Consider the following 15,517-nt stretch of genomic DNA (forward strand, 5'->3'; position numbering starts at 1 on the left):
AGCGTCCCACATGCCACAACTAGAAGGACCCACAATGAAGAACATACAGCTATGTACCAGGGGGCTTTGGGGAGAAAAAGGAAAAAAATTAAATCTTTAAAAAAATAAATAAAAATAAAAAACAAATAGAAGTCCTAGAATCTGCCTGGCCTAGCTTCTACCGTGAGCAGATGGGTGACGTTGGAAATGAGGGACTGAGCGTTTTTGGTATCATTAGATGTGTACTCACTGTCTGGCCATTTTGAAGTGGAGTTAAATGGAGAGAGGTGTTTTTTTGATCTCGAAATTTTCTCTGTATCTTCTGTTGGTACATGCTAAGGTAATTCTACCCTTCTTTTATTTATTTATTTTTTGGATTTTTTAAAGTTATTTATTTATTTTGAGGAAGATTAGCCCTGAGCTAACATCTGCCAGCAATCCTCCTCTTTTTGCTGAGGAAGACTGGCCCTGAGCTAATACCTTTGCCCATCTTCCTCTACTTTATATGTGGGACGCTTGTCACAGCATGGCTCGCCAAGCAGTGCCATATCTGCACCCAGGATCCAAACCTGCGAACCCCGGGCTGCCGAAGCGGAACGTGTGAACTCAACCACTGCGCCACCGGGCTGGGCTCTACCCTTCTTTTATTTTAAAGGAAGATTGAGGATATTACCTTATTTTATTTTATTTTATTTTTTTAAAGATTCGCACCTGAGCTAATATCTGTTGCCAAGCTGTTGGGGTTTTTTTTTCCTTCTTCTCCCCAAAACCCCCCAGTACATAGCTGTATATACTAGTTGTAGGTCATTCTGGCTCTGCTATGTGGGATGCCGCCTCAGCATGGCCTGATGAGTGGTGCTAGGCCTGCGCCCAGGATCCGAACTGGCGAAACCCTGGGCCACCGAAGCAGAGTGCGCGAACTTAACCTCTCGGCCACGGGGCTGACCTCAATATTACCTTATTGATAAGAGTTCTGGGAGGGCTGGCCCCGTGGCCGAGGGGTTAAGTTCACGCGCTCCGCTGCAGTGGTCCAGGTTTCACCAATTCGAGTCCTGGGCACAGACATGGCACCACTCATCAAGCCATGCTGAGGCAGGATCCCACATAGCACAACTAGAAGGACCCACAGCTAAGAATATACAACTGTGTACCGGGGGCTTTGGGGAGAAAAAAAGGAAAAAAGATAAAATCTTTAAAAAAGAAAGTTCTGGGAGTAAAAGCTCTGATATTCAGTGTTGAAAGGTTCATACTAATGGTTTAAAAAAACTGAGATCCTAAAAGTGCCTTTTGGATCGTCAAAGAAATGTTAAACCATGTTTACTATGGTTTTTAATTTTGTATATTTTATCACAGTTTAACTCTAAAAGTTAAATACTATATAATATAATTATTTTAATCCTAGTATCCTAGCACCCCTTGTACTGCCAGATATAAAAAGTTTGCTGTATTTGGACTTCCCAAGTAGACTTTTAAAACATTTCCATTCCGTTTAAGTCTCCTGCCTTGAGTGTTGCTTTCACTATCGTTTGTACCTATATAAGATGTCTTAGTGATAATTTTTACACATTTAAATTGCCTAAATATTTTGGCTCATTCAAATATGGCAAATTGTTGGCACTGTGGGGAATATCACATGGTATCCTCTTAGTTAATCGTTTTAAACATTATGTGTTATTTACTTTATAACTTTTACCTTTATGTTCTCAAGACAGAACCTGATGGATATTTTTTGTCATCTCTCTTTTAGGAGGTGGTAAGAGTTTGTGTTACCAGCTCCCCGCCTGTGTTTCTCCTGGGGTCACTATTGTCATCTCTCCCTTGAGATCACTTATAGTAGATCAAGTCCAAAAGCTGACTTCCTTGGATGTAAGTTAAAGTGAAACACTACTAATTATAATAAAAATAGTAAAAAAAAAAAAAAAAAAAAAAAGACTTGAAAGCACTTCTATTTCAGTACTCTGGATAACCTTCTTTATTCATGAGTCCTAAGAATAAAGCACAACATTAAGTTGTACATTTAAGCACATGTCTGAAAATTCTGATACAGATTACCTTCTGTAATTCACTCTTATTCTAAAAGAATGCACTTTAGTAAAAACTTTTAAGCAGTATTTTACTGATGTAAATTTTTTTCTTTTTAAAGATTTTTTATTTTATTCCTTTTTCTCCCCAAAGCCCCCCGGTACATAGTTGTATATTCTTCATTGTGGGTCCTTCTGGTTGTGGCATGTGGGATGCTGCCTCAGCGTGACTCGATGAGCGGTGCCATGTCCGCGCCCAGGATTCGAACCAGCAAACCACTGGGCTGCCTGCAGCGGAGCACGCGAACTTAACCACTCAGCCACGGGGCCAGCCCCAAATTTTTTTTTAATAATATGAAAGGATTTCTTTTTTTTACTCTTGCCAGATCAACATAGTTCTCACTCCTTTATATTTTAAAATGCATACACATGAGTGTGCCCACACACATATGTCCTTCTTCCTCCTGGCTGAGGTTAAGGAACTAGATGAAAGCAGTCTACTCAATCCTGCTGATTGTGATCTTACAGAACTGATTTCAGAGTTAGGAGCCACCATTGCTCAACAAGACCACTGGTTTGATTTTTCTTACAAAGAACGTCTTAGTGCAGTGATGGTAGCCGCTGTTCCACCATCCGTGCTGTTACGCCCCTCTCATTGTTATTACGCATTAAAACCCTGAAGATGTATTTATCTAAAAATAAATGTAGCCATACATTAGGATTGGAGTCACTTAGATGCTGAATTTATATTTATTTTACTTACAAATGTGAAAAGCAAAGGAAGTAAAGAAAAGAGGAAAAAAGAAAAGGAAGTAATAATGGGAAGAGTGTTTTGAGTTAAGCCTAATAAGGGTTTTTTAAAAATATGTACTGATTATTTGTTATTTTTATTATATTGAGATTATATTTCCTCTGACAGATTTGATGAGAGGCTTATAAAAATATTTATAAAATCTAAGGATAAATATAAGCTTAAGTCAGATTAATGTGTAAAATTTAAATTGTTCACTACTTTTATACTTAGATTCCAGCTACATATCTAACAGGTGATAAGACCGACTCAGAAGCTACAAGTATTTACCTTCAATTATCAAAAAAAGACCCAATTATAAAACTTCTATATGTTACTCCAGAGAAGGTTTGTATTTATATCATTATTTTAAAATGTGATAGTAAAGCCCACTAGAATACATATAGTTTTTAAATTTTGACATTGAAATTTGACATAATTGTACAGGATAGTGCAAAGAATTCCTGTATAACTTTCACCCAGAAACTCCAAATGGTAACATATTACTATGATTTTTTTATGTTTTTCTGAAACATTTTAGAGTAAATTGCAGAGATGATATCCTTTTAACCCTAAATACTTGGCTGTGCATTTCTTAAAAAGAAGGAATTGTCATATAACCTCAGTATGATGATCAACATCGGAAAATGTTCATTGAAAAATACTGTTACTTAATCTATAAATCTTGTTCCAAATCTGCTAGTTGTGCCAATAATGTCCTTCATAGCAAAAGAAAATCTTAGATTTTGCATTGCACTTATTGTCATGTATCTTTAATGTCCTTTAAACAGTTTCTCTCTCTTTGTCTTTCATGGTTTTGACATTTTTGAAGAGCAAAGGCCAGTTGTGTTGAGGACTGTCTCTCAATTCGAGTTTATTTTATGTTTCCTCATGATTCAATTCGTGTTGTTCATTTTGGCAGGACTGTCACAGAAGTGGTGCTAGGTTCTCACTGCGTCCTCTTGGGAGACATTTAGTGTTGATATGTCCCATTGCTGCCCTGTTAGTTAACTTGGATCACTTGGTTAAGGTGGTGTCAGCCAGATTTCTCCACTGTCAAATTACTTGTTTTGGCCTTTGTGATTAGTAGGTATCCTATTGTAGGATACGCTGAGACTGTAAATATCCTGTTACTCATCAGACTTTTACCCATGAGTTTCATTATCCATTGATGATTCTCCAAATCAGTTAATACTATAACAAATGTCAAATGAGGATTCTTCCAATTTAGCTGTAAGAAAGTGCTTTCCCTTTCACCCACGTGTTTATTTATATCAATGTGAAATCATGGTTCTTAATTTATTCAGTGGGTTATAATCAATGATCATTATGTATTTTAATGTTCTAATTGTCCTAGATTTGGCCAGTGGGAGAGCTCCATCAAACTGGCTTCTGTGTCCTTTTGACATGTCTCTGTCAAGATATGGGTGCCACACATGGTCATTGCTACTTGAGGGTCATTGCTTCTAGTCCCTGTCATAGACAGAGATACAAAATATATTAATAAAAATACAAATATACATGTATGTAGGTATGTATATGTTTTTCCTCCAAACAACATGCACACGTGTAACACACATCTGTAACCCTTTTACCACTGTAAACATGTGGTGGCCCTCAGATAGACTGTGGCAGAAAAAAGTTTTAGAACCACTGACCTACTACATAAACTGTTTGCTGAGTGTAGGTGAGCATTCTAAAATGTCTGATTTGCTATTTTCTATTACTTCTGCTAATTCTTTTCATAGATTGAAATAAGAACCAGTTTTATGTGGAGCTTTTAATACAGCTTAAGTTGCAATGGAACTTAAGAGACAAAATCCTTAAGGTAACATGGTGTTTAAATGTTTTTAAATGTCTAATTAATACATTTCTGGTCTAGGTCTGTGCAAGTAACAGACTGATTACTACTTTGGAGAATCTGTATGAGAGGAAGCTCTTGGCACGTTTTGTTATTGATGAGGCACATTGTGTCAGCCAGGTAAATGCTGTTTTTATGTCTTGAAATACCAAGAAATATATACTACCAGCAGTATATGTATTTTCTGAACTGAAGAGAAAAAAAAATTAGTGAGTTATTCTGCTATTTCACTGAAGAATAAGGTGGTTCTTAATATATTGAGCAGTATTTGCTTTTTACATAAGGAAGATCCAAATAGTCTGAAAAGCAATATTTTTTTTCCAACTAGTGGGGACATGATTTTCGTCAAGATTACAAAAGGATGAATATGCTTCGCCAGAAGTTTCCCTCTGTTCCGGTGATGGCTCTTACTGCCACAGCTAATCCCAGGGTACAGAAGGACATCCTCACTCAGCTGAAGATTCTCAGTCCTCAGGTGTAAGTTCTTGAAAATCATGAATTTTAAAATCCTAGCGCGGAGGTTCTAAGTTGCTGCATATTAGAATTGTACAGAGCTTTAAAAACCCCAATGCCCAGGTGCGCCCGAGGCCAGTTAGATCAATTTGGGGGGCTGGGAGCCAGTGTGTTTTAAAGAATCTGGAGTGGTTCCAATATGCGGCAAAGTTTGGGAACCAGAGCCCTAGGGCTTTTCTCCACTTACTGATCTCAAAACTCTACCCCAGCACCTATTTTTGGAAGTAGGGATAAATTGCGTGCTGTGCCTGTTGAGCTGGTGTAGTCCCAGTACTGAATCAGCTTTTATTTATCTCATTTGGCTTCCATGTATCCTAGAGTATACTTCATAAAATGAACAGATTACCCTACTTTGTCATTTTCCTTTAAAGTCTCAATTATATCTGTACTATTGAACACAGTCCAGAAACTATCTAACAGCTTTTTTACTTTGTGTTCATCTCAACAGCAAGCAGCTTCTTGTTGCCACCAAATCCATAATTACTCAGTAACAAAAACTACTGTTAAAAATATCCCCACCTATATAGGTTGTACTGGATTATTTTGTACCTCTCAGTTTGCAGAGAAAGGTGCGTTCTCTGAAAGGTTCATTCACTCCGCAAATGTTTATTTAGCATCTGTTGTGTACCAAGGTTAAAATACTTTTTTCTTCTAATTTATTAGTGTGTGCTTTGAGTTTGTGGATTGTCTGAAGGAGTGAGGACTGATAGTTGAGGATGGATTTTTAAAGCACAGCTTTTATTCATTTGGAAATAAAGACCATAAGCTGGCTCTATAAATACAATAATCAGTAAAAACAACAACGGCATCTCAGCGGGTTATGAGGAGAACTGAAAGTTCCGCCTGAAGGACATGAGGGGTCATGAGATTAAGATAGCTACAAAGACCTCTGCAGATTAGACTGGCATTCGTGAGCACAAGAATTTGAGAGTCCTCAGAATTTTGTGTGTGACGACAAAATCTGGAAGGGGATATTTTAATTTAATCTCACTTTCAGAGGGGTGTTTGTATAAAATTTGGGGGAAAAAAGATATGTGGCTTCCATAATTGATATACATTAAAACATTACATTTAAGATGTCATATCAGGGGCGGCCCCAGGGCCGAGTGGTTAAGTTCGAAGGCACTGCTTCGGTGGCCCCGGTCTTTGCGGTTCGGATCCTGGGCACGGACTTGGTACCACCCATCAGGCCATGCTGAGGCGGCATCCCACATAGCACAACCAGAAGGACCCACAACTGAAAATACACAACTATGTACCAGGAGGGCTTTGGGGAGAAGAAGAAGAAAAGAAAAAAATAGATTGGCAACAGATGTTAGCTCAGGTGCCAATCTTTAAAAGAAAAAAAAAGATGTCATGTTATACTTTAGGTTCTAGTGAATAGCCTATCTGCTAGAAATTTGCTTCTACAAGTACTACATTGATCTACGAAAGGTTTTCTTTTTTTTTTCTTTACTAGGCACTTAACCGCTGTGCCACCAGGCCAGCCCCCGCTGTTCTTTTAGATCAATAATATTAATTACCAAATGCTCATAGTTAAAAGAAATGATATAAATTCAATTCAGCTTTTGAATAACTTTTTGTCAGTATAGAATTGGTGATTTTTGTTTGAGTAAACACTGCACATGTATATTTAGAGACAGACGCCTATAATATCTTTTCCCAGTAGTTGGAGGAGCTCTGCCTGGAAAATCAATAGATTGTACGTTTCCTGAGTCTAGCATGTGGTACCCTGTGCAGAACTGGTGCTCAGTAAGAATGAATAAATGTGGGGCTGGCCCTGTATCCGAGGGGTTAGGGTCTCGCACTCCACTTCAGCAGCCTGGGGTTTCACTGGTTCGGATCCCAGGCACAGACATGGCACCGCTCATCAGGCCATGCTAGGGCAGCGTCCCACATAGCACACCAGAGGCGCTCAGAGCTAGAATATACAACTATGCACTGGGGGGCTTTAGGGAGAAGAGAAAGAAGAAGAAGAAAAGAAAAGTAAAAGATGGCAACAGTTGTTAGCTCAGGTGCCAATCTTTAAAAGATAAAAAAAAAACTTCTTTTAATTCCCATTTAAAAAAACTAAAAAGAAAAAAATGAACGAACGAAACATATGGAGGAATTTTGGTAAATGAGGATAAAATATGAAAATTTGGTTGGGGCCAGCCCCGTGGCCGAGTGGTTAAGTTCTCGCGCTCCACTGCAGCAGCCCAGGGTTTCATCGGTTCGAATCCTGGGCGTGGACATTGCACCACTTATCAAGCCATGCTGAGTCAGCGTCCCACATGCCACAACTAGAAGGACCCACAACTAAGAATATACAACTATGTACTGGGGGGCTTTGGGGAGAAAAAGGAAAAAAATAAAATCTTTAAAAAAAAAAAAAAGAAAATGTGGGCAAGTCTGTTGGCTCTTTGGTATATTTGGTCCTTTACCTGGGAGGATTTAAATACCTTACTGAGAGTAAAAGATTTTAATGAACACTTTCTGCTACATTGTTTCTTGGTCTTTTCTGCCAGTAGACCCCTCGTTTGGGTTAAAGGCACCCGGCTGCTCTGTCTCGTGGCCCCATGAAGGCAGGTGTCCCTGGGTAGGAGCTGTGACCCCGTGTTCCTCTCCTCCTGCCCGTCTGTGATAACCTTCTTCCTCTTTGAGAAATACAAGGATGGATAACAAAATAGACTTCATTCCTTTTCCGCAGGACCTTAAAATATGAACGGAGAAAAAGAAAAGAAACAGATACATAGACAGTTAACTATAACACAACAGTAAAAGTAGCTAGCACTTACATATCTACCTACACACTGTGCCAGGCACCATTCCTGGCGTTTGTGTGTGTTATTTATCCACACACAAGTCTTATGAGGTAGGTACTCCTATTTCCCTCACTTTATAGATAAGGAAATTGAAGCACAGACAAATAACACGCACAAGGTCATATATCTAGCAGGTGTTGGAGTAAGAACTTAAACCCAAACAGTCTGGTTTCAGAAGCCTTTAAATACTACACCAAATTGCAGAATGAAGTGAGTGGTGATCAGAGGCGTAGATTATGACTGCCAAAACTCAGGAAAGCAGGATTCACTGTAACCCAAAGTAACAACTCGCTGCATGAGGAGGGGTCAGATGGGGTTTTATAAAGGAAGCTGGCTTTGTAGAATGGATGGTCTTTTAAAATTAAAACAGCTGTACTGAAATATAATTTACATACCATAAAATTCACCTATGTTAAGTATACAATTCTATGACTTTTCTTTTTAGTTTATTCACAGGGTTTTGCAACCCCACCACTATCTAATTTTAAAACATTTTTATCTCGCTTAAAAAGAAACTCCAGGGGCCGGCCCTGTGATGTAGTGGTTAAGTTCGACACACTCTGCTTTGGTGGCCTGGGTTCACGTATTTGCATCCCAGCTGTGGACCTACGCCACTTGTCAGCCATGCTGTGGCAGCAACCCACATATAAAGTGGAAGAAGTTGGGCACAGATGTTAGCTCAGGGCTAATCTTCCTCAGCCAAAAAAAAAAGAAGAAGAAGAAAGAAAGAAACTCTGTTCCTATCAGCAGTCAGTTCCCACTATCCCCCGTACTCCCAGCCCTAGGCAACCATTAGTCCACTTTCTGTCTCTGTAGATTTTTGCCTATTCTGGACATTTCATATAAATAGAACCATACAACATGTGGCCTTTTGTGACTGGCCTCTTTCACTTAGCCTAATATTTTCAAGTTTTTGTTGTAGCGTGCATCACTACTTCATTCTTTTTTATTGCCCAGTAGTAATCCATTGTGTGGATACTCTACATTTTAGTTATCCATTCATCATGTGGTGGATATTCGAATTATTTCTGTTTTTTGGCGATTGTGAATAATGCAGCTGTGAGCATCTGTGTGCAAGTTGTCGTGTGGACATGTGTGTTCGTTTCTCTTAGGCCTATACCTAGGATGGGCAGTCATATGGTAACTCTGTGTCTAACCTTGCGAAGAACTGCCAGATTGTTTTCCAAAGCAGCTGCACCATTTCATAGTACCTTAGCCGTGTATGAGGGTGGCACTCTCTACACATCCACACCAAAACTTGTTACTGCCTGTGTTTTGGTTATACCCATCCTAATGGGGGTGAAGTGGTAGATGAAGGGAATTTTAACAGGCAGAGTGAGAGTTCAGGTCTGAAGTTTCTGGCATGATGGTACAGGTCAGGCCCAGGGAATAGTGAACAATCTGTAGGATAAGTGGAGAAACAGAGAAGGGAGGACCCTTGGAAGGTGGCTTGAGGCCAGATCCTGGAAGGTCTTGCATATTGTGATGGTAAAGTGTTTGGACTTGGTGCTGTGGGCATGTTGCCCTGGGAAGTGGCTAGATCTGGACTGTTTGCTAGAGTGATAACCCTGGCAGTGGGATAGAAGGTGGGGCGAGGAACAAGAGAGTAGAGGCAGGCTAGCCCTTTAGGGACCCTGGTGCTGTCATCAAGGAGAGAGATGGTGGTGGTGGCAGTAGCAGAAGAGGAAGGAGGGAACAGAGTCAAGAGAGAGGGCAGAGTGAATCAGCAAGACCGGCAGCTGTGACAGGCTGCTATAGGTGGACAGAGGGGAAGTTTATTCTAGCTCTGGCACAGGTGACTGGGACCGTGGACCATGACTGGAAATGCAGGGGCGAAGAAGGGTGGGATGGGGTGGGGATGGGTAATGAATTTGGTTTTATATCTGTCATGTTCGGGACGGTGAGGGATGAATGGAGATAGCCAAGAGAGGGATCTTTACCCTTTCTTTGGTCACGTGTGCCTTCTAAAAGAATTTTGGAAAACTGTACCACTTATACATTTTTAACCTGACACCTAAAATTTTTCAGCATGAGTTTAAATAAAGAGAATGTGGTCTGTTGTAAATATCAACATTTTAAAACAAAATAGTTACCTAACCATTTTAAACATATCTAGTAGAATATAATATAACAGGAATTCTGTACCTACTATCATCTACTTAGAAAACACATTAAAAAATGTAAACTATTTAACAGATATATTGCATTTTCTCTTTCTCTCTTTGAGCTCATATTTCTCTTTTAGTTTCTCAGTGGAATTTTATCCTAAAGTAATATATTTTTATGCTTGAAGTCTTGTTTCTTACTCTATCATACTTATCTACAAGGAAAATATGTGTATAAATTAAAAATTGTTTTTTAATTTCCTATATTTTTTTCTAGATTGAATCATTATAGTCAGTAGTACATAACTGATTAGAATAGCTTAAATATATTTTACAAATAATTCTTAAGCATAAATTTTGAGTGGGAATGTAAAACGTAATGAGATCGGACTTTTTTTCAGTTGGTTCACACATCTCTGGATAAATTGAGTTGGCTCGTGTTTCTTATTTTTACAGATGTAGTCACTGAGAAGCATCACTCACCTAAACACATAGGTGAGGATGGAAGGCATTTTATTGTAGCAGGAACACTCAGTTATTTGAATTTCTTCTGACGCGTATCCCAAAATAACATAGTGATCTGTCATCAAAAATTATTTTTAATGATCTGTCAGCTGACGACTCAGGTAGGTCCTCCAAATTTTGTGGAAAGCAAAGAATTGGAAACCGTTTAACTGGCAAAATAAGTCAGATCATTAGTTATTCGCTTTACTTTTTCTGGGAAATATGCCCTAAAAAAAGCTTTACCAAAATTTATCTAGTGACTATTAAATATTCGTGTTACTTTTTCAGTTGAATGAATCTTATATCCAACATATTTGGAAGAGTTGGGGAAATCAAAATACTATTAGTTTCACTATACTTTTCCTAAGGTATTTTGGGCATATGTTTTTATTGTGTGATATGCTTTTAAATAATAATTTTGTCAAAACTTTGTGGCTGCAGATTAGCTCTTTCAGATAATGGGAAATGACTACCATATATCCCAATTGGCAAAGCCAGTTTTCACTGCCAAACCAATCAGCCAAATTAGATTAATTTTCTTATATAAAAAATTTCTGACTTCATTTTTCAATTCACATAAACTATTTAGTACATATCCCCATGGCAACTATCTCAGTTCCAAAAGCAACAAGAGCTGAGCACAAACTGATTCCATTTCCTGACACATCACTTAAAATGACATGAGTTTGACACTCTGGACCTAATAATATTTACCATGTTAATGACCACATCTACTCTCTTAGTGAAGATACAATGGGATCCAAAGCTTTTTTTAAACACTAAAATCTTTATTGAGATATAATTGACACACCGTAAAATTCACCCATTTAAAGGTTAGAATTTAGTGATTTTTTAGTATTTTCACAGAGTTATGCAGCCATCCCCCAAATCTAAGTTTAGAACATCTTCATTACACTCAAAGAAACCTGGCGCTCATTAGCACTCCCTCCCCATTCTCCCCCTCTCATTTGAGCCCATATTCTTTCACTTAGCTGATTTTCGTGGGTCATCCATGTTTAGCATATATCAGTACTTCGTTCCTTTTTATGGCTGAATAATCTTCTATTGCATGGGCATTCCACATTTTATTTATCCATTCATCAGTTGATGGGAACTGTCTCCAACTAGAATATTTGGTAATTCCAAACATCCCGTCTTCTAGCAGGCCACGTAAGATTTGTTGTATGTAATAAACTAAAAGGGACTATTAACTTTTTCATGATAAATTGTGTGAATATTGCTTTTAGTTAGTGACCTATCTGCTGGTGTTTGTCAGTCCTTTTGTGGTAGAGATATTGTTTTGGTTTTAATTGGATTTGAGATCTACAACTTTATGTGCTAATCTCATGTCATTTTAATATTTTTAGTAAAAGTAATTTGCTTGAGGGCTGCCCCATGGCAGAGTGGTTAAGTTTGTGTGTTCCACTTCGATGGCCCAGGGTTTCACCGGTTCAGATCCTGGGCACAGACCTTGCACCACTCATCAAGCCATGCTGAGGCAACATCCCAAATACCACAATTAGAAGGACCCACAACTAAAATATACAACTTTGTACTGGGGGCTTTGGGGATAAGAAGGAAAAATAAAATCTAAAGTAATAATAATTTGACTAAATTAGTAAACATTTCTAAGGTTTTTGTTGTTGTTGTTGTTGTTGTTTTTAAAGATTGGCACCTGATAGGGCTGGCCCTGTGGCCAAGTGGTTAAGTTCATGCGCTCTGCTTCATCAGCCCGGGGTTTTGCTGGTTCAGATCCTGGGCATGGACATGGCACCACTCATCAGGCCATGCTGAGGTGGCGTCCCACATGCCACAACTAGAAGGACCCACAGCTAAAAAAAAAATATTGCAACTATGTACTGGGGGGATTTGGGGAGAAAAAGCAGGAAAAAAAAAAAAGATTGGCACCTGAGCTAACATCTGTTGCCAATCTTTTTTTTTTTTTCTCCCCTTCTTCTTCTCCCGAAAGCCCCCCAGTACATAGTTGTAGATTCTAGTTGTGAGTGCCTCTGGTTGTGCTATGTGGGACACCACCTCAGCGTGGCCTGATGAGCAGTGCCGTGTCAATGCCTGGGATCTGAACCAGTGAAACCCCAGGCCACCGAAGTGGAGCACGAAAACTTTAACCACTCGGCCACAGGGCCAGCCCCTCTAAGTTTTCTCAGTTAAGTCACAAACCAAAAAATGATTCAGATTATATGCCAGATGTTTTTAATAACAGCTTTTTGAGATACAGTCCACATACCATACAATTCCCCTATTTAAAGTACACAATTCAGTGGTTTTTAGTATAGAGTTATCCGAACATCACCACAATCAATTTTAGAACATTTTCATCACTCTCCCAAAAAAACCCATACCCATTAGTATTCAGTCACCCTGTCCCCTCACAATCCCCCCCCAGCCCTAGGCAACCACTAATCTACCTTCTATCTATAGATGTGCCTATTCTGGGTACCCCGTATTAACGAAGTAATCTGATATCTGGTCTTCTGTGACCTGCTTCTTTCACTTAGCATATTATTTTCAGGGTTTATTGCTGCATAATGTTTCATTGTATGGGTATACCACATTTTATTTACCCATTGATGAATATTGGGGATGTTTCCATTAGGGGCTATGAATAATGACGCTGTGAACATTCATATAAAAGTTGTTGTGTGGGCCTATGTTCTCATCTCTCTTGGGTGTATACCCAGGAGTGGAGTTGCTGGATCGTACAGTAACTCTGTGTTTAACCTTTTGAAAAACTGCCAGGCTGTTTTTCAAAGTGCTACACCATTTTACATTCCCACCAGCAGTGTGGTGGGTTCTGATTCCACTAGCACTTACTGTTGTTTCTCTTTTTTGACCCAAAGCTTTTTTTTAGATGCATAAACCATTGTTCTGAAATTAAAGTGTAGTGTAGAATGTGTGAGAAAGCACTAAGGCCATTCTTGTTTATAGTCATTTCAGCATTCCTCTTGGTGGGGAGACCCATGCACCATACCCGACTTAAGCCCAAATCACTCAAATCAGCTTTGAGGTTGTCTGCATCATTTGTGTTTGTGGGCGATTCTTTTTATGCCATAATTTTTGTCAGAACTCAAGTTTTCCTTTGCTGTGGCTGTGATTGTAAATAATTAATTGAGAATGACCAAAATAGTCCTTGGATATATCAGTCTTTTATCTACTGCCTTTTGCCAAAATCTGCTACACATTCTTCTGCCATTTCATGTACTAAGAGAGAACTCTGAGTGTTTTGTGCATATAAATGACATCAGAAGAGGGGTAATTTCCAAGTGCTCTAACAGGAGTCACACAAGACTCTAGAGTAGTGTGATCTGTGCCGGTCGTCAGTGATGAAAGAAGTGACACCATAGGGTGAAAGCCATCTTCACTCCCACCACCTTACTCTCCGCATACTGAAATCAGAACATCTAACTAAGGGCTCAAATGCTTCAGTCCTGCTGTTACACTTTACTCCTAACGGAAATATGTAAAACACTTGAAGACATGAAGTCCTACCAAGGGTTTCTGATACTTTGATTAAAGAAAGTTCACCGACACCCATCCCGTATTTCAGTTTGTTTTATTTGGTGTCCTGGAGGTCTTTACATCTGGGACAATGCACAGTAGTAGAGTTCAGAATGGGTGAAAAGCGGGGTTGGTTTCTTTGTTTGTAGAAGGTGAGAGGACGATTGTAGAAGGGAAAAGTGGGGCAGGAGTAACCAGCAGGATGTCTTGACTGCAGGCACATTTTCAGATCAGTCTGAGGAAGACGTACATGTGGAAATGGAGGATCTAGAAATTTCTTTAAAATTGTCTTTGCTCACGTCCCCTTAGAAGGTCTTTGTGAATCCTAGAGGTATGCATACCCCAATTTTAGACCACCGATCTAAAAAGAAGTTGGACTGTGGCTGAGAGCTCTGAAGAGTCTAAACTGGGGTCAAAGTTGGGACTCGTGGGATGATATTTGGGTGCTGTTCAAAGCAATGAGAGTGAGGTCCCTGGAGAAGATAACATAGGGGAAGAAGAGAAGAGCCCAGCACTTCCGGGGTGATTCTCACTTAAGGAGTAAGCAAAGGAAGATGAGGAGGAGATGAAGAAAGCAGAGAGGCAAGGGGAGAAGCCCCAGGGGGATATAAACTTGTGAGAGCCGATAGGCCTTCAGGACGGACAGCTGGCACGGTGGGGTGGGTGGCAGAGAGGGCGGAGAGAGGGAGGTCTGAAAAAGACCAGCGCGAGTGCCAAACACAGGTGGGAGGTTGCCACTGCCTCTAAGGAGGCCTTATCTGTAGCAGTCCCTTCAGCAACACAGCTGCCCTCGCTCCACACGTGAGTCATGTGGAGGATGTGAGGCATCCTCTAGTCCTAAAACTAAACAACGTTATCCTACCGCTGGCAACAAAACCTGGGCCCATCTAGCTTGGGTCTAGGTGCAAAGACAGAAATCCAGTGGTTTTATTACCCTTCTTTCTTCCCTCTGATCCCCCACCCCCACCCCCCATGTGCTGGTGACCTCCTCACCACAGCTTTTTGCAGTTTATGGTGTCTCTCTTTCCTTCCATCAGCCCAGGCACTGAGATGTCTTTGTGCTCTAACTTGTTCTACAGTGTTCTCTCTCCTCCCTTTGGAGACATTGGAACCTGGGGCCATGGAGGGTCCCTGCAGGGCCAAGGACCTATAATAATTCCCTCACCTTTCTTTAGTTTTAAAAGCTTTGAAAAAATAATTTTGGTAGAATAATAATGGCACAAGCTAGAATGGAAGTGATGAGAATTGAAATTGGATGTATGGTTAGTTGGTTAGGAGTGTGTCTTCTGAGAAGCTTCGCATTGGAGGGACAGAGGCAGGATGCCAGCTTCAGTGGAGTGTAGGGTCAGAAGAAGCTTTTATTATCCTTAGGATTGGCGGTCCTAGAATGTATTCGGAGGCAAAAGGGACGAATTCACAGAAGA

General features: G+C 39.8%; 1 protein-coding gene across 7 annotated transcripts in view; it reads left to right on the plus strand.

The window, feature by feature from the left end:
- The window catches only part of BLM (BLM RecQ like helicase), a 97,983-nt gene that overhangs the window by 50,665 nt on the left and 31,801 nt on the right, over positions 1–15,517 (plus strand). For 4 of the 7 annotated variants that reach the window (XM_008512643.2, XM_070571052.1, XM_008512645.2 and 1 more), the window contains exons 9-12: positions 1,727–1,845; positions 3,025–3,138; positions 4,673–4,771; positions 4,980–5,128. In XM_008512643.2, coding sequence (XP_008510865.2) covers positions 1,727–1,845; positions 3,025–3,138; positions 4,673–4,771; positions 4,980–5,128 — 481 coding nt within the window. Of the gene's footprint in view, positions 1–1,726; positions 1,846–3,024; positions 3,139–4,672; positions 4,772–4,979; positions 5,129–10,529; positions 10,700–15,517 lie in introns of those variants that run through there. The other 3 variants (XM_070571060.1, XM_070571068.1, XM_008512648.2) reach the window with 2 other exon arrangements.

Source organism: Equus przewalskii, chromosome 1 (assembly GCF_037783145.1).
Source record: "Equus przewalskii isolate Varuska chromosome 1, EquPr2, whole genome shotgun sequence".
NCBI lineage: Eukaryota > Metazoa > Chordata > Mammalia > Perissodactyla > Equidae > Equus > Equus przewalskii.